The following is a 26,053-nucleotide window of genomic DNA, read 5'->3' as shown; positions in this document are numbered from 1 at the left end:
GGTACATGGAGAATATGGAGGGAGGAAGGGGAGGGGGAAATAATGTAATTATATCATAATCTAAAAATTGTAACTTCATGTGAGGGAAATAAAGTAATTATACCATGATCTTAAAATCTGTAACTTCATGTGGGCAATAATGAATTGGATATATATACACACACACACACACACACACATACATATATACACATATATGTTCTATTTTACTGAAATTTTAAAAAGAATTTTGCTTAGACAGATATAAAAATAAAAATTATCTTTTTTTTAAGAATAGGCAACAGGAAACAGCACTTCTGTGAAGCCCAGGTACCGCGGACTCCGCATCACTCTAATAGTTATGGTGACCGTGACAGACAGTCTCACACTGACAGTTGATTCCTGCTTCTTTGGAAGACGAGTTAAGTCACTTAGATGTGTTTTTTCCTTTAAAAAAACTGCTCAAAACTACCCCAAAACATTTTTGTTTTACATTTTAAAGAGAGAAGAGACTTTAAGTGTTTGAGTGTTTTGCCTGCACGTGCCGTGTGCGCGCGCCAGGCGTCGGGAGGCCAGGAGAACTGAGGAGACTGCTGTGGGCCGCCCTGTGGGTGCTGAGATTCAAACCCAGGTCCTCTGCCAGAGCAGCCGGGCTCCTAACCACTGCGTCTTTACAGAGTGAAACGGGATGCTTGGGGGAGCATGACAGACAAGAGCCATAAGGGCTACTCATCCTATGCGGCCACAGGAGATCAGTTCCCCAACGCTGGCCACGCTGCAGAGGGACAGGAGCCAAGCCAGTAAGCGCCACAGCAGCCCTGTGCTCACCGCACGCTCACTGCGCGGCACGTCCAGCCTAATGGCCATCTCGGCTGTTACTGGAAAAGCTTTTTTTTTTCCTGGCAATAAATTCCACATAATCCAATTAGTACAGAAATAACATTGCTCCTCATCACTCTTTATTTTTAAATATGGAAAACGTGTTTCCAAAAATTATAAAGGCAGCTGATGGATGCAATGTCCTTCTCAACCAGAGCTGTCAAAACATCGCAGAGAAGATGGCTGGGCTGTCCAACACAGCAGACTGACCTTGACCCAGGCAGAAAGGCTGTTCTATAGACGCCACACGGACAACTGTATGGAGACATGGGACAGTCAGGGAACGTTTCCAATTAAACACAAACAGCCCTGTCTCTGTCACTATGTAGTAGACACCATCATCTACTGGAGAGACAGTGCATATCTCATAGTAGCTGTACTTGACCCTGGATCAAAGAGGGCCAGTTTCCATACGGCTAAGCTTGAAATGTGATATACTGTCCCCTTTACACAGTGTTTGTGTGTGAGAAGGATTTCACGGGAACTTCTTACCTGGCCCTCAGATCAATCCCACAAAGGTTACCTGGCTTTCAAAGCTCAGCAATATCGGGTGGGGATGAAAGCTCTTTGCCATGTGTGGCTATTAATCCCATTACTTGGGAGGCAGAGGCAGGAAGACCCCCTGCGGTCCAGTACAGCCTTAATGATAGTTTTACCACATGTACGATGGGAGAAGTTAGAAGAAAATCTGAGATTAGTGTGGGCACGGATACTACGCTTTGCTTGCATCTATTATTAATATTGGAAACACTGGTGCTGGAGAGACAGCTCAGCAGTTAAGAGCACTGTCCGTTCCTGCAGAGGACCGGGATTCAATTCTGAGCACCCACATGGTGGCTCACAACCATCTCTAGGCCCAGCTCTAAGGGGATCTGACGCCCTCATCTGGTCTCTTCAGGCACTGCACGCACATGGTGCACGTGTGCACACACACACAGGCGAAACACCCGCGCACATCAAATAAAAGTAGATTAAAACACGGTCAGGGCTTCCTATTTACAAGGTTTCCAAACAAACAAACAAACAAACAAACAAGATTACTTAAAAGAGGAAACTCTGCTGGGCATGGTGGTGATGCACGCTTTTGATCCGGGCACTTCAGAGGCAGAGGAGGCAAATCTCTACGAATTTGAAGCTACCATGGTTTACATAGTAAGTTCCAGGCCAGCCAGGGCTGTGTGGTGAGACCCTACCTCAAAACCAGAAAGAGAGGTATGGGGGGGTAGAGAAAAAGAGAACTCCGCAGAGAGAAAACAGCCTTCACATCGAAGGGCAAGAAGGGGCTCCCTGAGGAGGCTCTCTGGAAAGAACCTGGTAGTGAAGGCAAGAGATATCATCCGGTCCTTGATCTCAATCTCGGGGAGTCTTCAGAAATAGTTTATCCTCAGACTCTTTCAAGATAAAGCCTCTAGACAGAATGCCCAGAGACATGGCAGGAACAACTGCTTTAGAGCAGTACTCGGTCACGTGACAAATCCTTCGCGCTCCACATGAAAGGAACACACGTGAGGCTGGTGGGTGGTGACGGCTGGGTAGGCAGAGGTGTCCGGCACCAGTCCTGACACCCTGAGCTCAACCCCTGGAACCAGGGTGTGAGGAGAAAACTGACTCCACACAGTCATACGAGTGTTACACGCGCGCGCGCGCACACACACACACACACACACACACACACTAATAAAAACGAAGCAAACGGAATTTAAAAAGGAGAGGAAATGTCTGTGTGAAAGATGAGGGGACAGTCTGATGGGATGCTGCTGTTCCTCACTGCATAACATCCCAGGAGCCATTTTCCGAGTTCACCCTCTGGGGGGCTAGGCAAGGCTTAAGAACCGCTGAGTTAAGTTATGCCCCATATTTCCTAAGACAGGGAGGGAGAAGAGAGACTGGTTTAATTTGGAGTCCCAGCAGCTCTGCATCAGCCCTTGGCTGCTCCTTCTACTGCTGAGGAGCACAGTGAGATCTGAGGACAAGAAGGACAGCAGGGACCTGGGGTGGTGAGCAAGAGCCCTGCGCCGGGGGTGTCTTTGACACTGCACAGACTGAGCACGGGTACCGCGAAGCAGGTCTCTGGCCGTTCTGTTCCGATCTCTGGATGGCATCAGTAGCAGCAGGGGAGGCCACTGGGGCCAGGTGCCTGGTGCATGAAGGAAACGCTAAGCAAACAGAAACTGCCAACGGCTGGTGCCTACCTGGGCCTGGCCCCCTCCGCTGCCGCTTCCGCTGCCGCCCCCGCTGCCGCCTCCGCCGCCGCTCTGCTTGTGCTGCTGGGAGCCCGTCATCTCGGCCATCCTCCTCTCCATCTGCTCCAGCCGCTCCAGGATGGACATCCTGAACTGGTTATCTAGGGCAGAGCGGGAGTGAGGCTGCATTCCAGATGAAAACACATTTGACCCGTGGCCTATGCCAGCTTCTCAGTCTGGCGTCCAGAGGCCTGTCAGTAACTCTGCCAAAAGGAGGGACTGCAGCGGGTCAGGGTCCCCAGCACAGCACACAGGCTGTCGCCGCACACACCACCAGAAGGGAACATTTACAGTAGCCCTCCGTCCCTAGAGGGAGCACCGGAAAGATCCCTTTGGGTCAAAAATCTCACTTTTGAGTTCTTGCCTCTCTATTTCTTTGTGGAGTTCTCCGCCAAAACCTTGAGGAGATCTGACAGACATCCATCCCCTCCCCGCCCAGAACAGACATAAGAATTGGGCACGGTGAGCTAGTGAGAAAGGAGTAGGGTTGGGTATGCATGCATGCATGTATGTATGTATGTATGTATGTATGTATGTATGTATGTATGTATGCATGCATGCATGTATGTATGTATGTATAAGGTAAGTTCTCTTACAAGTTTAACAGTCTCAGCCAGAGGCAGGGCGTCACCTGGAGAGCTGGGACTGTAATTCAGGAAGCATGATTCTACACTGCTGAGGGAAGACCAGACAGCGCATCTGCACCCCCCCCAACCTGTGTGCACGCAAGCACGCACGCGGGAAGAATCGGTACGTCACAGGAATAAGAGGAGCCTGAACCATTTTAAAGTCATCAGTGCCTACATTAATGCCACAGATTTTCCTAAGTATGGTGCCGGGGGCTTAAGAGCGGGGAGGGCAGAAAGGGTCTCTTTCTGCCAGAGCGCAGTCAGAAGGTGAAAAACAAGGCCGCTAGAGAGTATGACCGGGAACAGTGGGCGGGCACAGAACCGGGATTTGTCAGGAAAGGCAACCCTTAAGTCTGGCCGGTGTGAAAGGAAAAGCAGACACTCCACCCGGGCACGGTGAGAGATGCAAAGGCCCCGAGGCAAGACATCTGAGGAGTGCTGGGAGGTGGAACCCTGAGTGGGTAAACACGGAGAGGCGGGATGCTCGGGGACCCTGTCATTCTGTGACTAACTGCACGGCCGGGACCCACCTACTGCTCCTCCAGGCCTCGCCTCTTCAGCGGGAAGAGTTACTGTGGGAATCACAACAGTTCATACGTGCCCATGCTCAGACATACTATGCCCTAAAAGGGTATGCTCGCCCACCAGCTTCCAAAGATGAACTATGCTCTCAGGACCTGGCTGAAGACCGTTACGGCACGCCTCTCCCTGTAACGCGAAAGGCACAGCTCTGTTCAGAACATAGCCATCTGAGTGACAGGGAAAGACAAGCTTGGGAAGGGTAGATCTGCCAGTGCTCCCTGCTACCCCACCGGTGAGTGACTCAGGGTGGTGAGAGACTCAGGGTGGTGAGCAGGGCAGTTTACAATGCAAACAGGAACGAGAGGCAGAGGCAACAGGCCCAGGACAGAACCACCTCAAGCCCTGGCTCCTCACCAGCACTCAGGCAGACCTCGCTGCTTCCCTTTACGGACAGGGACGCACAGGACGACTGCCCTCTCTGGCCCCTCAAAGTCCCCAAGGAAGGGAACATTTCAGAAAGACAGAAGCACGGGTTTGAAGTGCCCTGAAAAAACAGACTTCCTGCCTGGAAATTTTAAATACCAACTTGCCACCAAATTCATTTTACTTTACTAAACCAAAGCCTTTTTTACAAGTCCCGATGTTGTCTCCACAAATACCATCATCAGAAACAATCGCTGCTCAGTCGGGTGAGACCCTCTGTCTAGGCTCCAATTTTACACGCACAGGTGGATACAGACATCTTGGAGGACTTCACCCAAGCGTTATGCAGGGAAACCTCAGGATGAAGGCAGGGGACAGAATGACCAGAGGAGCCTTGAACAGATCTCACACCCCTTCCCAGGATCCTCAACTCTGCAGGAAACAGGTCCCTCCATCAGAAGCTAGCTAAAGACAGAACCCCGCCCTCCGGTCACCATCCTTCTCGGGACACTGCTGAGGCTCTGGCTTCCTCCCCGCAGTGCGGTGCTCAGCCTGACCTACATTCACCTCTGAACCTGCATGAGGCTAACTCGCCCACTGAAGGGGCGTGGCTTGATGCTAAGCCTCCACAGCTCCGGCTGCTCCTTCATAGTCCTGCACTTTCCCCAGGCACTGTGAACCCCGCAGCCAAGATGATCACCCCTCATCAGACAAAGTCACTGGGGCACTGAATACCCCGAGATCTGGTCACACCCTCCCTGAGACAGCCACCCACTCCTCCCTGTGGGGCACAGCTGGAGTGGCCACCTTCTCATCCCTCCGACCAGGCGCAGGCATGACAGACACAGACTCTCTTGACAAACACTACAGCTACCACACGGGCTTCTGAGCTCTAGGATCGGGGCTGCCCCATTGCTATGTACTGAATGCTCTCATGTTGACAAGCTTCTCAAAGGAGCACTGCGTGAAGATGCCTGGCCTCCGAATCCTGAGGCAGATAAACACAGACACCTCTCCTTTGTTAACCAGCCAGTCTCGGCCAGAGCTGCCTCAGTATCTATGGCCTCTGCATCCACAGGCTCAATTGAAAAGATGGGAAATAATCTTTCATAAAGGTGGAGGGGACCGATGTGAACTTGAGATTCCCGGTAAGTCATCATGTAAGGTTGGAGCACATGTGAATAACTGGTCTGTAATCCCAGCGCTTGGGAGGTAGAGATGGGATCTCTGGGGTGATAGGGACTAGCTGAATCCGCCAGGCTCCTAGTCTGAGTAAGAGAAGAATAAAGGTGGAGAATCTAGACATGATACACAATGCCAACCTCTGCTTCCATGCTGAAGCACTTGTGTGTACACACGTGACAGAAGAGAAAGCCCAGGCCTGGTAGCTGGCCTGTCATCACAGCACCCCAGGAGGATGAGGCAAGAGGACCAGCAGTTCAGAGTCACCCTGGATAACTTATCAACGCAGTTTCGAAGCTTAAAAATGCCTGAGGGCTGGGCATGGTGGCTCATGCCTTTAGTCCTAGAACTCAGAGACTGATTCATGCACATCTGTGAGTTCAAGGCCAGCCTGGTCTACATAGCAAGTTCCAGGCCAGCCAGGGCTACACAGTGAGACCCTGTCAGAGGAAAACACAACAACCACAAACATCAAAACGCTTGGGCTGTACCTAGTGATGCGGTGCTTGCCTTGTTTCTGAGCCGCTAACCCCAACCCACCAAACCATCCACACTGAACACGTATGGGTTTCCTGTTGTCGTTCCCCAATACGGCACAATTACCAACACGTTTGCCTTGAATTAGGTATGGTAACTAACCGTGAGACGAGAAAATCATGTGGAGATGATAACGGACTCCACGAAAACTCACGTGAGAGACATGAGCAGTCTCGGGTGGGTCCTGGTATCTTTGTGACGTCCTGATGTCAATACAACACTGGGAACCAAGGAAGCATAAATTCTACCGTCTCCACAGAAAACAGACTACTCAGCTCTGTTCCTAGAGTTTCTGATCCCGCAGGTCTGGGTGAAGCCCAGCAGTTGCATTTCCGACACGTTCTCAGGGGATGCTGAGGATGCTAGCTGGGGCCACATCTCAAGGAACCTGGCTCAAGCTCTGGCTTGCTTCCACTGAGAGAGAACACTCCTCTCTTTCCCACCCAGTGCTTGGATGACCACCTGACAGAAGCAGATTCCTCCCCAGCGCAGCCTTGGGCAAACTCTGCTTGGCCCCATCCACCTGACGAGAATCAGGACCCACACTTTCCTCCAAGTGCAGAGCCAACTCGGATCTGTCAGTACTCAGGAACATCAAGATCCTGTCCCAGCCCACCCCCTACAACGCTCCCTGCACCCAGCCAAGCACCAACTACATTGCTTTCTTACCAGTTTCTACCCAAGGTGGGATGTACTTCCAGAAGCTTGTCTCTGCCCTGGCAAGTCTCTAAATTGATCTGTTTACTTGCATGGCTTCAGGAAAGGAAAGGTACTTAGCCATCACCCGGCTCCTCCCCACAGAACAAGCGCACACATGCACCTGCAGCCCAGGCACAAGGTAAACAATCCTGGCTCCTGACTCATGCAAGCTCTCACGATGACTGTATTTCACCTAAACCCACTTTTTGTAGAGGCAGTATTCCTCAGCCGGGCACCAGTGACACAGTAGAAGGAACATGGGAGAGAACGGAGCTCTTGGCTGGGCCCAGCCACAGCGTGACTCTCCTGATACTGCATTTCCCTCATCGGTGAAGTAGGTACACCAATGTCTATCTTGTCTGGATTAAATAAACCAACATGTGAGGTCTAAGTGAGAAGACTCTTAAGTGTGAGCTACCATCACGCTGGCGTCTTCTCCCAAGGCAAAGCTATGGGGCCTTTAAACATATTATGTTTATGTTTTTTTTTTTTTTTTTGGTTTTTTTGAGACAGGGTTTCTCTGTGGCTTTGGAGGCTGTCCTGGAACTAGCTCTTGTAGACCAGGCTGGCCTCGAACTCACAGAGATCCGCCTGCCTCTGCCTCCCGAGTGCTGGGATTAAAGGCGTGCACCACCACCGCCCGGCCATGCATTCAGTTTTTAAGGCTCCTTACACTTGTGACTTTCACTGGCTCTTACTCTCGACTTCTGTAAGTCTGGAGAACTCTAACTGGATATTCTGCAGATGATTCTTCGTTTTAGGATCGTCTGCTGACTGGACTGGGGCTGTGGGATTTTTTTTGAGGAGACACCAGAGTTAGACTGTTCTGCCCTCCACGACATCAAGCAGTGTGGTTCTGTGTGTTCTTATTTTCTAGCCAGGGTCACGATCCAACACTACACTATTGACCTCTTGTCCAAAGTGCCTCACCCTTAGCCGCCGCAGCTCTTCCAGGCTGGATCCCGTGTTCCTCTGCCGTGTCACCATCATTGTTCTCTTTTGAGCACTTAACCCTCAGGGACTCGTCCCAGGATGCCCTGGGTTTGCCTTTCGTTTCTCCTACCCGAGCTGTAGAAGCACACCATCCCTGTGAGGCTCGGAGCCCGAACGGCACTCAGGAACTGACTAGGGCTCAATCAGTAGACAGAGCTAGTAAACACTTGTGTGTAAACAGACACATGCATCTACATATGATAGCTGAGAATAGCGTTACAGTGTATCCCCTGGGGCCATTGAAAAGCAGATGAAGGAAGATGAAAAGAAACGGTGTTACCTAGACATAGCTGGGCAACCCAAAACATGCTACAAAACACTGCCCAGAGATGGGAGGAAGGGAGGGAGGGAGGGGGAGAGAGAGAGAGAGGGAGGGAGGGAAGGAGAGGCAAAGAACCCCACAGTTATGCAGGACAGGTACAGTAGCATGCCTGACCATTGTCTTACTCCAATTCTTACAGTTTCCAACAATATTAGAAAATATAAAGGAAACTACACTCATAATCATGGATAAAGCTGATGGTTAAAAAGATCAGAAAGACAGACAGACAGAAAGAAAGCAGGACATAACCAATCAATGCCCAAGAATGTAGAATGGCTTGTTGGAGTCTGAAGTGGTGGTGCACACCTTTCAACTCAGTACTCGAGAGGCAGACGCAGGCAGATCTATGAGTTCAAATCCAGACTGGTCTGCAGTGTGAGTTCCAGGCCAGCCAGGTCTACACAGCAAGGCATTGTCTCAAAAAGCACAAAACAACAAGCAAGAATGTCTACTTGGGGCTTGATTTGCCCGATTCTAGCCTTTCCCATTATTTAAAGCCCCACACAGTCAAATGGAACATCTCTGTCTCTCTGATAGGGATTCCCAACTCTCAAAGGAATTCATTTAAAAATATTCCAGGTTGATAGTTGCCTAAATCTTTAAAGTTCCCAAGCCCATACCAAAGGCTTAAAGAAAAATTTCAAGAGCTCAGACACCCACAGCAAGTTCTAAGTTTAGAAAACATGAACTCTGTGCCTCCCAGGGGTGGGAGCGAGGTGCAGTCCATGCCGCCCCAACACCCCGAGCCTGCTGCAGCTCCTGATTTTGTATATCCCATTGTAAGTTTTAGGACCCAGTAATATCCATGGCTGTACGTGGTTTCTGACAGGAGGCCACATGATTTAAAATACTGGGGCAGGGGCTTGGAGCGATGGCTCAGCAGTCCGTGTGGTGGTTCACAGGGCCCCAGGGGCCCCAGACATATAGATGATGCACAGAGCACCCCATACACGTAAAACAAAACGTTTCTTAAAAGATTACAGGGATGTAAAATAGCTCGGCAGCTAAGAGCATTGGCTGCTCTTGCAGAGGGCCCAGATTTGGTTCCTGGCACCAACAGGGTGGCTCATAACCGTCAGGAATTCCAGTTCCAGAGGATATGCCGCCCTCTTCCGGCAGCCACAAGTACTGCATGCAAGTGAGGTACTCACAAAAACATCAAAAAACGTATTTTTAATTAAATCTTTCTCCTTGGACCTGTAACATAAAACTGAACTCTTCGTTGTATCGTGGCATGCTCCTTAACAACCATTCCGGGTCACGTTTCTTTTTGTTGTCGTTGTTTTCTAAATTCGCTGTGCTCTGAGCACGGCAGGAACTTTCCCTGCCTCTGGGCTGCAGCTAACGATGCCCTTTCCCCGTGTCCACCCGTGAGCCTCTACTTCTTCACTCGACAATGTATCAACGGCAGCTACTCACCGGCTACGCACGCGCGTGCGCGGCACCTGCAGCGGCCAGGCACCCCACGTGGAAAGACTGGAGGGTCCCACTCCTGATTAGAAAGCAGCGTCGCCTGCCCAAGGCCGTGCAAGACCTGAAACGACGGCTGGGATCCGAAGCGCTGTCCTCCGTCCTAAGCGGACTCAGCCAGCAAATGAGTGCCTGCCTTCCTAGGTGCCATCCGCTACCGGCAAGGCTGTGGACTTTTGGGAAGCAGGGACCTGGCACCGCAGTGGGTGGGTGTTCAGGGAAGGAGTGCTGTTTTCTAATTTAAGTGCCTGGGAGTCAAGCTATTGATGAGGTCATTTGCCGACTGGCCAAGGGCTCCTTGGCAAATTTCACTGCCACAGTGGACCTACGCGCCTGCCCGTCAGCAGTTCTTAACTGCTCGCCCCGGAGGAGAGGGCCTGGTTGATGGTCAAAGCGAACGGGAGGACGGATGATTTAAAAGGCTGTGTTTACCTGGCTGCTTTTTTTTTTTTTTTGCAGCTCAGGTAAAGAAATGATGTCACCCACACAGTGCTGGCCGAGAAGCCTGGCAGCAAAACACTAACCATCTGACGTTTCCTCAGGCACAAGCTGGAATTTCCCAGCAGGGCAATGTCACTTTTCTGCAGCCGCTGGCGCTGCACACTAAAAATACCACTGACCCCTGACTGTCAGATGCCCCCCTTTCACTTACTTGGGGAACTTGGGCTGGGCAAATGCCAGCTGCGGAGCCTACCTCATGCAGGCGGAGCCTGTGGCCAGTGGCTACCAAAGGGTTAAACAGGTCCATCAGGTTAAGCTGCTATGTAAACATGGCATTTTAATTACATGAAACAAAAGAAGCCTTTTTTTTTCTTTTCTGGAACAGCCTCAGAATCATGCTTGGGCACGGACGCCTGCAGCTCGGCTAACGCGCGCGCGCGCAGTCCACGCAGAGACAACGCACTGTGTGTGCATTGAGTCACTTCAAGTCTTGTTGCCAGAGGAGAAAGTTTGCCTTGGCAGGTAAATGAATGAAGGAGCAATCATCAAATACCATCTGCTATTTTAAAACGCGTTATTTGTGTCTCAAGTGCACATGTGCCTCCTGTTGCTATTTGGACGGGGAGCGAGGAGCCGTCTCTCGTTCCATTTACAGCCCTTGGCTCCGGTGGCAGCAGGAGCTGACAAAGCAGGAGGAGGCATGGCTCGAACTATTTCTGTAAAGAACTGTAATTGCTGCCTAGGAAGTCTCCTGAAGGGTTCAGGAAGCTTGGGAAGATGGGGAAAGTGAAGTCACCTCATTCCTTCCCAGAATAAGTGGGACCACTGCAGTCCGCTAAGCTGCTCCTCCCTGGCAAGCCGTGGAAGATGTCTGAGTGCAGAGGCAAGGAAGGGTAAGGGCCAGTCTGAGATAAGGCACACGCTGTACCACTCCAGTTTTTCCAAAGCAACTGCTAAATTTAGCCTTAGGAAAAAACTGCCATACTCCACTTTTTAAAAGCCCTCCAACCCTGCAGACCAAAATGCTACGACGGGAGGTTAGGGCGCTTCCTCCTGCAGGCTCCATTTGCAGGGTTAGGGGCTCCAATTTCTCCTCCCTGTCTTTTGTTGCACACAATTGTGAGCGAGAGTCCTAGGAATGCCCAGAGCACTTCTGGGAGAAACAGCTGGCTGGCCACACTGAGGAGCAAAGCAAACTTGATGATCCTCTCCTCCTTGCTCCAAGGACCCCCAGGGTTTTGTGGGATGCCGGAGAGGCTCAGCCGACACGGCAAGGGCATTAGGCAGGAGAGAGCCCCAAGTTACTGCAGGAACTGACCTTGTCGTCAATAAAGGACAATCCACCCATGGTTCACAGGGTGGCAAAACACCATCTGGTTAGAACCAGAGAGAACAGGGCTCTGGCAGAGGACCGGAGGGTCAGGGCACACTTTCGTATGGTCCCTCTTTACATACGCAAGCTTTCCAAACGGCAGACAAATTGGAGGGCAGCCTCGACAGCTCCAGTGCACTGTGAGCATATGATACAATATGATACAGTGAAGCCCACTGTTTCTGGACATGGAGTGTGGTAATAAAAAGGATACAGAAACAGGAAAGGAGTCATCAGACGGACACAGCAAAGGGAGCAGATTTCACTGAGGAGGTTTTTCAAAGACGCAGCGCTAGCCTTAGACGCGGGGCACGGACAGGAAGATGCGTGGGTAGCAGGGGCACTAGCTGGCTTATAGGAAGGAGATTCAGAGCAAAGCCCCTAATGTCTAAGTACTAACAGGGACATGCAGCAGGCGGGACCATCAGAAGGGGTGAACTCGGTAATCAACTGAAGGCAGGCTGGTTGTGTCGTGATGACAGAAGCCATTTAAAATTCTTTGGGAGTCCTGGAGAAGCCACCAGGAATGTCCAGCTCTGCTACAGCCTTGCAGCATACAGGGCACCAAGCTGAGTGTGGTAGCCGCGCCTTTAATCCCAGCACTCGGGAAGCAGAAGCAGGTGGATCTCTGTGAGTTCAAGGCCAGTCGGGTCTACAGAGCAAGTTTCAGGACAGCCAGGGCTAAGTAGAAAGACCCTGTCTCAAAAAAGAAAAAAAGAAAAAGAAATATGTACTGAGAAATACTTGGCAGCTGAGTGATTTCACCTGAAAAATAAGACATGAACTTCATTAACATGCTATTGTCTCTCTATGATGGTTTGTTTTTCTAACCAAGTCATTAAAAGCAATTTCTTCCTTTGTTTACTGCTTGCTTTCGTTTTGCTTTGTTCTTTGAGACAGGATGGCTCAAACACACTAGGTAGCCAAGAATGACCATCAACTCCTGACCCTTGTTCCTTCTCCTCCAAACTCTGGGGTTTTGGGCGTGTATGGCCACTTCCTGTTCATTTGGTATGGCCATCTTTTAACTACCGTATTGAAGACACATCAAAGACCAGGCCTCTAACAGAACACCTCACTGAGACAAGACCATGTAATAGCTTCTCCTTGGGTCACTTTCACCTTGAAAGCTGTGCTCTGCAAGGTTGGCAAGGACGTCGCAGGAAACAGAGGGTGAAGCTCAGAGAAAGAGAGGATGTCTTCCCCGGAGAAGAGCAGGCAGATGAACCTGGCCAGGCAGCTTCCAGTCAGGACTTCCATCCCAACTTCCAGTCAGGACATCCATCCCCAGGGGAGCTCAGCTTCCAGTCAGGACTTCCATCCCAACTTCCAGTCAGGACATCCATTCCCAGGGGAGCTCAGCTTCCAATCAGGACGTCCATCCCAATTTCCAGTCAGGACATCTATCCCGGGGCATTCAACTTCCAGTCAGGACATCATCCAGCAGGAACTTAGTTCCAATCCCTGCTGGTTTCCAGTATCTGAGAAGCCATGCATTCTAATGGAAGAATTCCTGTGTTGGCTCCTGACCATTATGTGTTGTCAGAGGCCTGCAGTTGACAAGGCTTGCCTCTCAGGCTGATTGTGGTGATGTCACCTGCACAGACACACCCTGTTGTTGACTTGCTAACTTGTTGAGGATGTTGAAGTCCAAGATAATTCAAAAGCATTTTATTTATTTTTGAGACAGGGTCTCACTATGTAGCTATGGCTGGTGGCCTGAAGTTTCCTAGGTAGACCAGACAGACCTTGAACTCAGAGATCCCCTACCTCTGCCTCACAAGCACTGGAATTAAAAGTGTGCACCAGCATGTCCAGCCTACCATTTTATTTTTTAAAATAGGGAGTTTGCCAGGCAGTGGTGGCACACACCTTTAATGCCAGCACTTGGGAGGCAGAGACAGGTGGATCTCTGTGAGTTCGAGGCCAGCCTGGTCTATGGAGCGAGTGCCAGGACAGCCTACAAAGCTACACAAAGAAACCCTGCTTTGAAAAACCAAAAACCAAACCAAACCAAAACAGGGAGTTCTACAATGGCATATTTCTACCCCACAACTTGAATATTTAATAACTGTATTTTTTTCACAACGCTATAAACCAAGATAAATACAGGCAAAGTCCCTACTAGATGAATCGACTGCAATAATATATTTAGAAAGAAACAACTGGCCATAATCCTTAAAATAGTGGACATCACTGCAGGTTAAGTATCAATACATAAAATTACTTAAAGATGGTATTTTATAATCCATCACAGGTTCTTCTGGTAAAAGAATAAACATTTTGTTGAATTCAACACTGTTCTGGAAAGATTTTATCTGGAAGGGAACAGCTAGTTTTCAGAAGTGCTCGGTCCTCAGAGTCCCTTCCGTAAGAGGAGGGGCTGTTTGGCCCTGGGCTGCATCTGCTTCGTCAGAACAAGGACAGGGCCGCGCCTGCGCAGTGCTCACTCCATGTGGTGAGTGTAGGAGGAAGCGGTACTTCGTGTGCCCAGCGCTCGCCCCCCAGGCCAGGTCTGACAAGTGGTTTTCACTGTAGTGGTACAAAACCTGACTCCAATCAAGTGTGGGGTAGTTCTGTCCTGCTTTCTTCATACGAGCCCCCAAAGGGCACTTTCTGAACCGTTCCGTTCAGAGCACGGTTCTAAAGGTGCGGTAAACCTCGAAACACTGGAACGAGGCGTTAGTAACAAACTCCGGCAGCCACGGATGCCAGCCCAACACACAGATCCTTCCTCTCTCCTCCCTTTCCCTGGTTCTCCCTCTCTGACCCTTTCTGTTCCCCCCCAGGGTACCCCAGAGTCCGCTTAGTCTGTCCCTTACCCTTGATTAGCTGGTAGCGGTCCTGGATGCTACATCTGCTTTGAGGTAGCTGATGAAATATACACGATTAATAGCAAATTAGATGAGGCCAAGTCAAGAATCGGGGAAGAAAAATGCTCAGCTGAAACAGTTATACAGAGACAGCACACAGTGCTCCAAAGGTGTTAAAAGGAACCCTTGATTTCTCTCACTTAACAAGGCAGACAAAACAGAGGCCACCAACTTCAGGGTCACACAACCTGTCACTTGCCTAGATGCATGACTCTGCCTAGTATCAAAATCTAGAAGGCGGCCTGGAGGGGTAGCTCAGCAGTTAAGAGAGCTACCACTCTCTCAGAAAACACAGGTTTGGTTCCCAGCACCCACCATGGGCAGCTCACAACTGCTTAGGACTCTAGCTCCAGGAGATCCAGTGCCCTCTTCTGGCCCAGAACCCTGAGCCCAGACAGACTCTTCCCTCTCTAGGATGCCCTGGACATGATGTTTTATCAAAGCGTGTTGTTCTTTTAGAGTTATTAGTTCTTCCTATTGTTTTACGCTAGTAACCAAAACACCTTTTACACATTCAAAAGCAAAGGGCATTGATTCTGGCTAGAGTAAAATCAATGGTTTCTTTCACACGGAAAGACAACGGGATACTTAAAATACAATCTTCCACGGGAAGTCCAAACCACAAGTGTGTAATGTTAAGAAACCAAATCACAGTTTCTGAAAGTGGTCCTAAGGACCATTCGTCAGCAACTCCCGAGGAGTCCCTAAGCAGTAACGGGCTCTGGTGTCTCCTCACTTAAAACGGGATAAGAATAAGAACGCAGAATGCTGAGTTTCTGTGGTTTCAGAGTGACGCTCTGGTATAAGGACCAAAAAGTGTCAGTCTGCCCACCTGACACCCGCTTCCTCTGCCCACAGTTCTGGTGGGGGGACACAGCGTTTGCGACCCTTCCCCAGAGCCACACACATCCAAATCCTATGGTGTTAGGAGACAGGGCCTCTGGTGAGTGGAGTCCTTATGAACAGACCGCAGCCCTTTCCAGGCATCCCAGAGATCCGTCTTGCTCTTCTGTAAGGCAACGACAGGAAAGGCTGATAAAATACCACCCAGGAGAACACAAGCACGGAGGGGGGCACCCTGACCTGGGACCCCCCCAGGAAACAACTGGTTTATAAACTGCCTGTGAGGGCGATGCTACAGCAGCCCAGAGTAGAAACCATCCTTGCCCTAGACTCGAGGTGGTGCTGGCACCAAATCTTCACTCCGGCAGTGAGTGGACAGACGGGTCTCGCCGGCGACAGTGCCACCCCCTCCTCATTTAAGAAGCCAGAACCCGCCGGGCGTTGGTGGCGCACGCCTTTAATCCCAGCACTCGGGAGGCAGAGGCAGGCGGATCTCTGTGAGTTCGAGACCAGCCTGGACTACCAAGTGAGTTCCAGGTCAGCCTCCAAAGCCACAGAGAAACCCTGTCTCGAAAAACCAAAAACCAAAAACCAAAAACAAAAAAAGAAGCCAGAACCCAGAAAGTGGCTCATCAGGGCCAGTCAGAGACGTTTACGGGAACTTCTGGGAAGGAAGACAAGTAGGATAAACTGGTGGGGTCTAAGACTGAAGTTTTGAGCAGGCCACTTCAAGAACACCTGCCCGAGAAGAAAGAGCCAAGAGAGGAAGGCTTGTGACAATCACTTGGATACCCGGACCCAGAGCACCTGAGGAAAATACTAAATCCGGACTCACGACGAGTCAACGGACTCCTTTACACGTAATCCGACTCGAGGAGGGGCTGTGTCATTTGCAGCAGTGAGTACAGGTGTTCTTCTCCCTGCAAGCCTGGCGATCTGATTTCCATCCCTAGAAACCACACAGAGACGGCAGGAGAGAACTGACCCCACCTCGACATGCACACATGCAACAACAGACTCACCCTATACGGTTTCTCTTTTTAATTTTTAAAGGAAGAGTTGGGTAATGGCTGATCAGTTGAGAGCACTGGCTGCTCTTCCGGAGGACCCAGGTTCCACTGCCAGCGCCTACGTGGTGACTCATAACCAGTTCCAGTTCCAGTCCTGGATCTGTCTAGCTCCTAAGGGCACTAGATAAGTACACGGTCCACGTTTATACATGTAGGCGGAACACTTATACACATAAAGTTTTTTTTTAATTTAAGGAAAGGTGTGATGTGACTCTATATAAGTGTTGGTCTTTTTTGCTAAATACCTCAAAATTCTATTTTTCATGTATAAGTAAAAATATCCTTTATCACTAACTACATATTGGTATTACCCTAACTTTGCTAGATTTTTCTCTTGAAAACTGGGCAAACTGCAGTAGAAACAAGCCACCATGCTTATGTGGAGCCAAACGTATCATAATGTAATATAACAACATCATGCTCGTAATCCACATACATCAGAAAGATGGCAAAGGCAGGCTGTGCTCCGGCCTAGCTGGAGACCATCTGCTGTGAATTTGTCTCAAAGTCTATTAACTCTTCACTCTTTGGATTACTGCCAATCACGGTGGCACAAAGACACATCCCACAGAGGAGTAGCAGCAAGTAACGCCAGAATTGAAAGGCGGTTTTTGACTTTTTCTGACTGTGGCTGATAGCAACAGAACCCACTAAGCAGGCAGGCAGGCAAGCTGGCACACACAGGCACACCCGCGCGAAAACACACACACACACAAGCCTCCCAAATCCACACTTATCATGTGCAACATAGTTTGATTTTTAAAAACTGGAGGTGCTGATCTGCTAAAAAGACTTCCCTAGCCACTTACAGATTTGGGAGATAGATAAGGGGCTACGATTCAGGGATATAACACAATGTCCCTGTTAGTTTAGTTAGTGGTAAAAGGGAGACAGAACCCTAGAACCCATCTTACTGTTGGTATGACACGAAACAGCTGTCACCTATACACAATCCTCGACAGCAAGCTCCCCCGCCAACCCTAAGAAACCCAGGAAGATGATCCACATGTGACCTAGGCTATCTTACACAGGTACAGTGTCTAGGGTTGTCAGGGCCACCTCAAGACAGTGTAAGAAGGAACGTCATACCTAGCAGAGACCTTGAACCGACCTCAATGGGAGATCACGTGATGTTTGTGTCTAGACTGCCGAGAGACAAGACCAAACCCAGTTCGTGAATAGGAGCAGGTTGGTTTCAAGCTTAAAGAGTATTCTCGCTTGGATTCTAGCACTGTTTAGCCAGGAACAGGGGGCTAAGTGATTTCTTTCCTAAATGTATCAAGTTCTAACTCCTAGATTGTAGCACACCAGGTTGGGGAAGGAAGGGATAGCTCACATGGCACCCACACACAGCCACACCCTTAACAGCCACTCATGTAATCCAGATGATGGCAAGGGATCCATCGATGACGTGAAACCAGAGCCAAGCTTGGAGAACAGCAGACAGACTTTAACACCGAGGGTGGACGTGTGGAAGTCGGACTGCAAACCTGGGTACCCTGTTCAGGAGTCAAGGCAGAGACCTAGATGGCGGTGACAGTTACTAGGAGACAGGTGGAAGACACAGAGGACACAGTTGGCCCTAGAAGTTAACGAGTACTCATTTAAATAATGGAGAGTCTTATTTATTCACCCTTGTTCCCCATGTGGCAAAACAGACGCCCATCAGCAGCAGTCTAACTACTCTATCTGCTCTTCCTGTGTTTACTTACTGCAACTCAGTACTTGTCAGTTACAACTCGCTTCGAACATTGTGCACAGTAGGTGCTTCAGAACTGTGGGCTCTCTCTCCACACCGACAACAAATGACAGTGCAGAAACTGTGGTTGGTCCATTAAGGCTTTGTTGTTGCTGTTGAAAGTCACTGTTTACAATGTTGCTGTTGAAAGTAACTGTTTTATAAGCTACAAGGCCGCAGTTTTAAAGAGTCACTTGCCACACAGCTTGGGGAGCAGGGAGCGACTTTCCAGATGAACAAAGCACCTCTGCTTGTCTGCCTACTGTGTGGTAACCCAGATGTAAGTGCATCAGAGGACAGTGGAGTCATTCGGCTTCTGGGCTGTGCGCAGGAAGAGGGTAGGTAAGCCTATTCATACAGATCTCTTGCAGGCCTGAGCATCAAGACCCTCATGACAGGTGACAACATTCACTGTGCTACCCAGCAGGCTGAGCACTTTCTAAATGGGGCTGCTGTTAACCATGTGGTCATCAGTGTAACATACATTATCATCTGGATTTCCCCCACCATCATTTAAAATTACCCGATGGCTGTCTGACCTCACGAGAAACAGTCATTTAAAAATGGGTGAGGCAAAAAACCCCTGCGAGCTGCTTTAGTCCACAACTGTCAGACAGCCTAAAGTGGAATGTGCAGCCAACCCCTAGGAGGTGTGTAGGACTGTTGTTTACTAATTTCAATAGTTTCCCCGCTGTCCTCTTCTGTATCTCCACTTCCCTTTGTCTAATCCTCCTTTATTTCATCTATTTTTATCTGTATCTCAGCAGCCTCCCTTAAGCCCCCCCACCTCCCCGGTTGGAAGGTGAGCTATGCACAAATAAACCACACCAAACCCGCCTGCCAGAAAGAAGCTTTTTGGCAAAGGCATACGTTAACTGAAATGAGCTCCCTGAGCTCCCGAATTATCAGGCACAGGCACCGTGACAGGATGCTCGGCTGATGTTTAATAAGGAAGACCTGGCAACCAGGCTGAGAGCCTCCCCTTTGGACTACAGACACAAACATTGTATCACTTTAAATTAGAGAGAGCAGAGCCGTTTAAATACGAGAAGAGCTGGGGGGGGAGGCAGAGGAAGGCAGGTGCCCTCGGCTGGGGAAGGATGAAGGACTTCCAGACGGCCAGGCAGGGAGGGCTGTGCTAAGCTTGACAAAATGGTCTCCGCTGATGTTTACAGGGCAAAGGGGAAGCTGTGCTCTGCACGAATCTAATTTTCTCTAAATATTCTTTTCACGAGGCAGGCTACACACACACAGCTGTGTCACTCCAGGAGTTCATGAGAGAGAGACACACACACCCGAAGTCATTACGACAGATTTCCAAAGGAAACTCTAGATCCCTCAATTTACATGTCCCACACTGCCAGGGGACAGCCGCTCTAGAGCTGAGCCCAGAATCCTAGCTGTCAGTAAGAGCTTCACGCCTTCCACTCTGATTCTTCAGCCTGACCTGCTCGTGCGAGACGGAGAATTCTCAGTTCCACCTGTTATCCACGAATTCTGCTAACAGCCCGAGCACATTACCACTGTGGCCGTGACAGCAATCCTAAGCAGCTATCCTAGGCTGGGGGACCCAGGTCAGCCCTGAATGGAAGGCTGAGGTTGAAAGCTGGAAACACCACGCCTGTGATTTAAAACCCTTAAAACACACAATGCTGCTAACTCTTTCCTTAAATGCTCTATGTCCACCTGGATAGTCCAGAATGGAATTAACCAGACCCACCGAGGTTCCTAAACAATTCACGACACTTCGCTACCCAGTCAAATGGGCCCTGCAAGTAAACACTCCCTAAACCAGAAGCTGATTTGTTACCTCGTGGTTTTGGTTTTCAACTAAAAAATGATTTACCTATATACACACACACATCAGGAAAAGCACTGTGTGCTGCTTGGTGTCTCTGTTTATTGGATTTCTGAGCAACAGTTTCTGCGTACACAGGTTCTCGAGGGACCCTATGCTATCGCTGTCCATTTTACCACCGAACCGGTTGGGAGCACAGTTATAAACTGTGAGTTTGGCCTCCCTGAGATGAGAAACACAGCCAATTCAGCCAAGGCAAGCGGCACTCGGCACTCTGAAGATCCGAGAACCTTCCTGGTTGTTTACTGGGTCCACTTTCCTCATTAGCTACCTCGGGTTCGCCCAGCGAAACCAAATCAAGCATCAAGCATCGGTGGACCAAGCAGGAAGGCTGAGACGAGGAGACAATACCCAATGTGTTCTGATGTTCGATCCCAGCCTATGGGCTTTGACAATGGTTAAGCGCTATGTCTAAGCTGTGCAAATCGCGGAAATATCCAAAGGCACCCTGGGGTGGGCTACACGGGTGGTCGTGAAAAAAAAGCCGTCCATTGTTATCTGTCGGTCCCCCAACCCCTCAGCCCCCACCCCCGCTTCTGAGCTGCAGGTAAGCCAAGCTCTCAGTAAGTTCTTCCACACCTTCCTTCCTTCTCAACTTTCCCTGTGCGCACGGAAAACAAAGCGGCCTTCGCTGTACTCAGGTGACAGCCGAGCTAGCCTGGGCTGTGGTCGCCTCGCGGGGAGGGGGTGAGACGGGGGTGGGGAGGGAACCGGGCGGGCGAGGGGCGCGGGCCCGCGGCCAGAGGGGGGAAGCTCGGCGCAGCGGCAGAGCAGGAGCGCGCCCCCCCGCCCGCCCGTCCGCGCGCCCCCGCCGCGCCGCACATAAACACGCGCGCTCCAGAAACGCGCGCCAACGCCCCGCGCGCGCTCCCCAGCTCACGTAAACACACTCTCGCCTTCCCACGAGCCCGCGTGTCTCACACCTGCTCTGCGCACGCTCACCCAAACACACACGCCCTCCTGTAAACACGGGCCTCGCACCCATGATCGCTCCGGGGACGCGGCTCGGCTCCCCGGGCTCCCCCGCCATCCGCACACCCTGCCCCACTCGCTCCCAAAGCACGCGCGTCTCGCACGCGGTCCTCAAACGGGCTCGCTCAGGCGAGCGCACTTGCCCCGCTCGCCCCACAAACACGCCCCCACAACACCAGGTCCCCGTGCGCGCTTCGGGCTCCGCTCGCGCCACAAACGCGCGCGCGGTCACTGCCGGCGCCTGCAAAAAAAACACACACACACACACACACACACACACACACACACACACAACCCGAAGGCCACCCCCCCGCCGCCATCCGCTCCCCCACGCGCTCTAGAATCGCGCGTGCCTGCACCTTGCTCCTCCAACGCTCTTCTTCCTCACTCTTGGTTGCGCCCCCCCCCGCGAGCGCGCGTGCCGCCCCCGCGCTCCAGCCGTCGCCCTCGCCCCTCCGCCACGCGCACACTCACGAGGACGTGGGAGCACAGTCACCCTTGGTCCGCCCGGCGCCCAGCCGCCCGTCCCCGGCTCTCCGCCCCGCCCGGCCCCGCCCGAGTCGCTCCACTCCACAAGCCGCCGCTGGAACGACGCGCTGGGCACTGGGTACCGCGGTCTCCCCGCCACAGCCCGAGTGCGAGGCCACCGCCAATGGAGGGGCGCGGCGGTGAGCTCACCGGGCTCGGCTCCGCCTCCGGCGCCGCGAGGGCCAATCGAAGTGCGCCACGTCACCAGGAGCCGGGCAGAAGCAGGTGTGGGGCACGGAGCGGCTCGGCGCGCGGACTGCGCCGGAACTGCGCCCAGCCTGGCGGCGTCGCGCTGGACGGCGTCGGGCCGGGCCCGGAGGGCGTCGCGCGCGCGTGGGGGGTGCGTGGGGCCCGAGCCGCCGCCCTGTCCTCGCTGCCGCTCCCTCCGCCTCCAGCCTGGATGCACCTCGCAGGCAGGGCGTCTCCCAGCCCGACGGGCCGCCGCGGCTGCGCGTTCCCCGCTGGCAGCTCCTAGCTGCGCTGCGCCGTCGGGTGGGCCCCGGAGCCTGTTCCCAAGGGCCCTGCGGCCCTGGCGTCTGCAATGCAGCGAGCGAGGGTAAGAGGGAGGGTGCTTTGCACTGGCCTAGGTGGGTCCCGATGACCGCACGGCTGTGGCAGCGACTTTGCACCCCCTGAGAGTTCAAGGCTCTTCCCATTTCTGTGATCAGAGCTCGAAGTCCTTAGTTAAGAGTCAAGGGACCTCCGCCTACTCTGATCTAGCCCTGTTCTCCCGACTTGTAGCGCTGTAATCACCCACTTGGATACTTGGCCAAAATACATTCTCTTACCTCCCGCCACAAAGCGAAACAGTTCTCAAGGCTCTTTGTCCTCGCAAAGCCTTCTCGGGCATCCCAGGGGAACGCCTTGTGCCTTTAAATTTATGCCTTATTGTTGTTCACTTAAACACCCACCCAAGACCTTGCACGTAGAAAGTGTGACCCACACACGTTTCCGAAGGGCTATCTTTCGTTTGTCTTTCCTTTATATTGTCCGTTGGCTTTAAAAATGACATCTTCCCTAGCGTCTGGGTTAAAAAATCTCTACAGATGAAGTCTCTCGGCCCTACCCGATCACACTATGGAAACGACGCACTTTTGCATAGCCCTTAAGTTCGAACAGCCAGTGGAGAATCTATGGCTAGTAATCCAGGTGAAGGAAGTCCTGTGTTCACGCTTCTGAAGCACAGAAAGCAAGTAGGTGTTGGACAGTCTCTTTCCGGGTCTGTGGCGGAACGTGAGCGAGTCCTGTCTGTCAGCCTGCTTCTGGCCACAGACGGAACGTGAGCGAGTCTGTCTGTCAGCCTGCTTTGGCAGTCAGGACTCCTGCAGTATCACCACACTCCCAGGAGGTCCTTCAGAGTCCACCAGCCTCTACCCTGGTTCCCACACAGGAGCCTCACAACCCTCCAACTCCCCTTCATGTGCTAGGGGAACTTCTGTGGGTCCCTAAGGTCCCTAAGGTTTGGCTCTAACCTCACCACACTTTGACCTTTCTCCTGCCACTGTGGGCAGAACCATGCCGACAGGGCTGTCAGTTCTGGAACTGCAGCACACGTGAGTGGTGAGTGGGGTCTGCCTCTCTCTAAGGGACACCGTACATGGACAGTAGTTAAGGACACTTTAACTTCGGACCGGAAATGCCCAAATTCAGGGTCAGACACTGTCACTGAATTCGGGCGCTCGGCGCTGTTTCTTCATATCCGTAGGGTAGGTATTAAGATGTGACGTAAGGTGTGTCACGAATACTTCACGAAGTTAGCTGGTACCTTGAGTGTTCTGAGCAGTAACTAGAAGGTAAGAGGCTGACAGTTCTGAATTTCAAGTAATGCTCTGTTGTTGGCCTGAGCAGTTTTGGTTTGTACATATAACCTGTGCACTATTCCATGTGTATGCTGTATACATTCATCAAGATTTTAAAGGTTAGCAAGGTAGCCTGAATAATTCTGTGAACAACCACAGTGTAGCTGGGTACACTATGTCTGCAGTTAACTGTTGGTTGCTTTGGGTCAACTATGGACAATACCCAACTGGGTGAATGAGACAAACATGAGGGGCCACACCTGTCCTGTGCTCTAACATACCAGGGGACGCACGACGGCGAACATTCATGCACCAAGACCAGGCTAAGAAACAGGGACCCCCAGGCTGTATTCATTCTCTCTCTCTCTCTCTCTCTCTCTCTCTCTCTCTCTCTCTCTCTCTCTCTCTCTCTCTCTCTCTCTGGAAGCTCTTTTCTTATTTTGGTTTGTTTTTGTTTTAAAGGAAGGGGCAAAGGGGCAGAGTTCACCCCGGCTATCCCAGCTGTCTGGGGAGAGCCCCCAAGGGAGTGTATGACTGACTCCTCTTTCTCTTTCCAGCAGGGAGTGTATGACTGACTGACCCCTCTTTCTCTTTCCAGCAGGGAGTGTATAACTGACCCCTCTTTCTCTTTCCAGCAGCCCCGTGGGGTCAATGGCTGCTGCAGTACAGGAGACACGGCTGAGCCCTCCTGTCTAGGCTGTGGTCTATAGGCGGGAGCTTTCCATCTAGGCAGCCTGCAGTAATGGCCCTACAGCAGGGATGTCCTCTTACTGTCCCTCTGATGGCATAGTCTCCTAGGAGGCACTGCTTGCCACTCTGAGTCCCCACAGCACCACAGGAACAAGAATCCTCGTTGCCCAGGGCACGGGGAGTCAGGTAGAGCTGGGGTGATGCTTCTGCAGCTAACTCAGAACTCTTGACAGAGTGCTCTAACCAGGTGCCCACAGGCGGTGGCGCCTTGGGGGTATCTGTGTTCTCCTCTAAGTTAAAAAGGGGTAAGGCATGCGAGTGACCCGAGCAAATTATTACACGGGGGTTTTATGGGACTTTCATTGCGCCTGGGTCATTTTCTGAAATGGAGAAAAACGAAAGCTTTCATGAGTTAGTTGTGAGTCCACTTGGCAGGACCCAGACCAAGTGTGGTTTTTGTCTCTTTGGCAGACACAGTCTGCTGTTATCTTAGCCCAATCTCCGCTCACTGGGGACCCTAAGTGCTGACAGGGAAGAAGGAAACCACAGTTTATTGGACGCGCGTTATCTGTGGCCATTGACCTGGCACTCGTATCCATTGCTGTCCATTCTCTGCAAGTAGGACAGAGAAAAAGACAAAAGGCTTCAAGAGGGCAGGTAACCTGCTCCAGACTAGGCAGCTGGCCAGCAGCGGACCTGGATCTCAGCCCCTGAAACTGCACCCATTTTTGTCCTGTTCCAGGCACTTAAAAAGGAGCGGTCTGGAAGTTACTATAAAAGGAGTGAGCTCCTTTACGGCAGTTAAAAGTTTCAGGTGCACAACAGGAAGGCCAGATCGGCTGATTCCGTCCCATATGCCTCGGGGAAATAAATGACCGTTCACATTTCTGGTTGCCATCCTCAGGGATGCTTTGCACTGGCTGGAATCCTTTGAAGTTAGATGGGACTATGTGATTCCTTGGGCCAATGGAAAGTAGAATGGCTTGTATTATTACAGGCAGGAACTTGAAGAGGCAGTGATGTGCTCCCGCCCCCGCATTCATTTCCCCAGCTGTGGTGACTGGGAAAGCTTGTTTGTATTGAGTGGTGGCCCCTCTCTGCCTAGTTCCTTGATGGTGTGTCGCAGGCAGGGCCCTCCCTCCCAGCCACAGGCGCCACACTGTGAGTATGACTGACAAACTGCTGACCTTTAACTGTTTGTTACCTCAGCATAGTCCAACCTCTCCTTTGTGATAACAACTGAGTATGCTTTCGGACAGAGCAACTTCCAATTAATGAAAAAGCAAACAGGAACAAAGTGAGTATTTTAACATGCGAAAGGGGCTGGAGAGTTGGCTCAGCTGTTAAGAGCACTGGCTCTTCTAGAGGACCTGAGTTTGATTCCCAGCACCCACATGGTGGCTCACGATAGCCTGTAATTCAGCTCTAGGGAACCTATCACCATCTCCTGGCCTTCTCAGACTCCAGGCGTGAACATGGGACACATACATACCAGCAGACACTTGCATATACACATAAAGTAAAACCTTTTTAAAAATTTAAACATTAGTAAGTGCAATATGCATATCTGTGCCTTTAAAAATCAGCAGGAACGATAAGGTAGTGTAATAAAGAGTCTTTCCAACAAATGGGTTGGAAAACTGGATATCCCCATGCCAAAGAAAGAAAGGGGACATTTCCTTGCCTCCTACGGTACATAAAAATTAACTCACAGTACAACAGAAATCTGCAATTTATAGTGCAAACTGTAGGACTCCTCAAAACATCTTAGTGAGAAGTCTCCATGACTTGGGGGTTGCTACTGGCTTCTTAGCTATGATCTCGATCTCAATAATACAAACCATCAAAGGGACAATAACTGAACTTCAGCAAAAAAAATTTTTTTTTGGTTTTTACGAGACAGGGTTTCTCTGTATTGTTTCGGAGGCTATCGGTCCAGCCTGGCCTCGAACTCACAGAGATCCACCTGCCTCTGCCTCCCGAGTGCTGGG

General features: G+C 51.1%; 1 protein-coding gene across 12 annotated transcripts in view; it reads right to left on the bottom strand.

Annotated features, from left to right (window-relative positions):
* Camta1 (calmodulin binding transcription activator 1) overlaps nt 1–26,053 on the bottom strand; it is an 814,893-nt gene that overhangs the window by 26,696 nt on the left and 762,144 nt on the right. For 10 of the 12 annotated variants that reach the window (XM_040734951.1, XM_040734950.1, XM_040734953.1 and 7 more), the window contains exon 12: nt 3,051–3,202. In XM_040734951.1, the coding sequence (XP_040590885.1) occupies nt 3,051–3,202 (152 nt within the window). Of the gene's footprint in view, nt 1–3,050; nt 3,203–21,404; nt 21,477–21,519; nt 21,620–26,053 lie in introns of those variants that run through there. The other 2 variants (XM_040734959.1, XM_040734960.1) reach the window with 2 other exon arrangements.

This window comes from Mesocricetus auratus, unplaced genomic scaffold, assembly GCF_017639785.1.
Source record: "Mesocricetus auratus isolate SY011 unplaced genomic scaffold, BCM_Maur_2.0 Super-Scaffold_100042, whole genome shotgun sequence".
NCBI lineage: Eukaryota > Metazoa > Chordata > Mammalia > Rodentia > Cricetidae > Mesocricetus > Mesocricetus auratus.
Note: the sequence above shows the minus strand (reverse complement) of the source record. Positions and strands in the feature narration are given on the sequence as shown.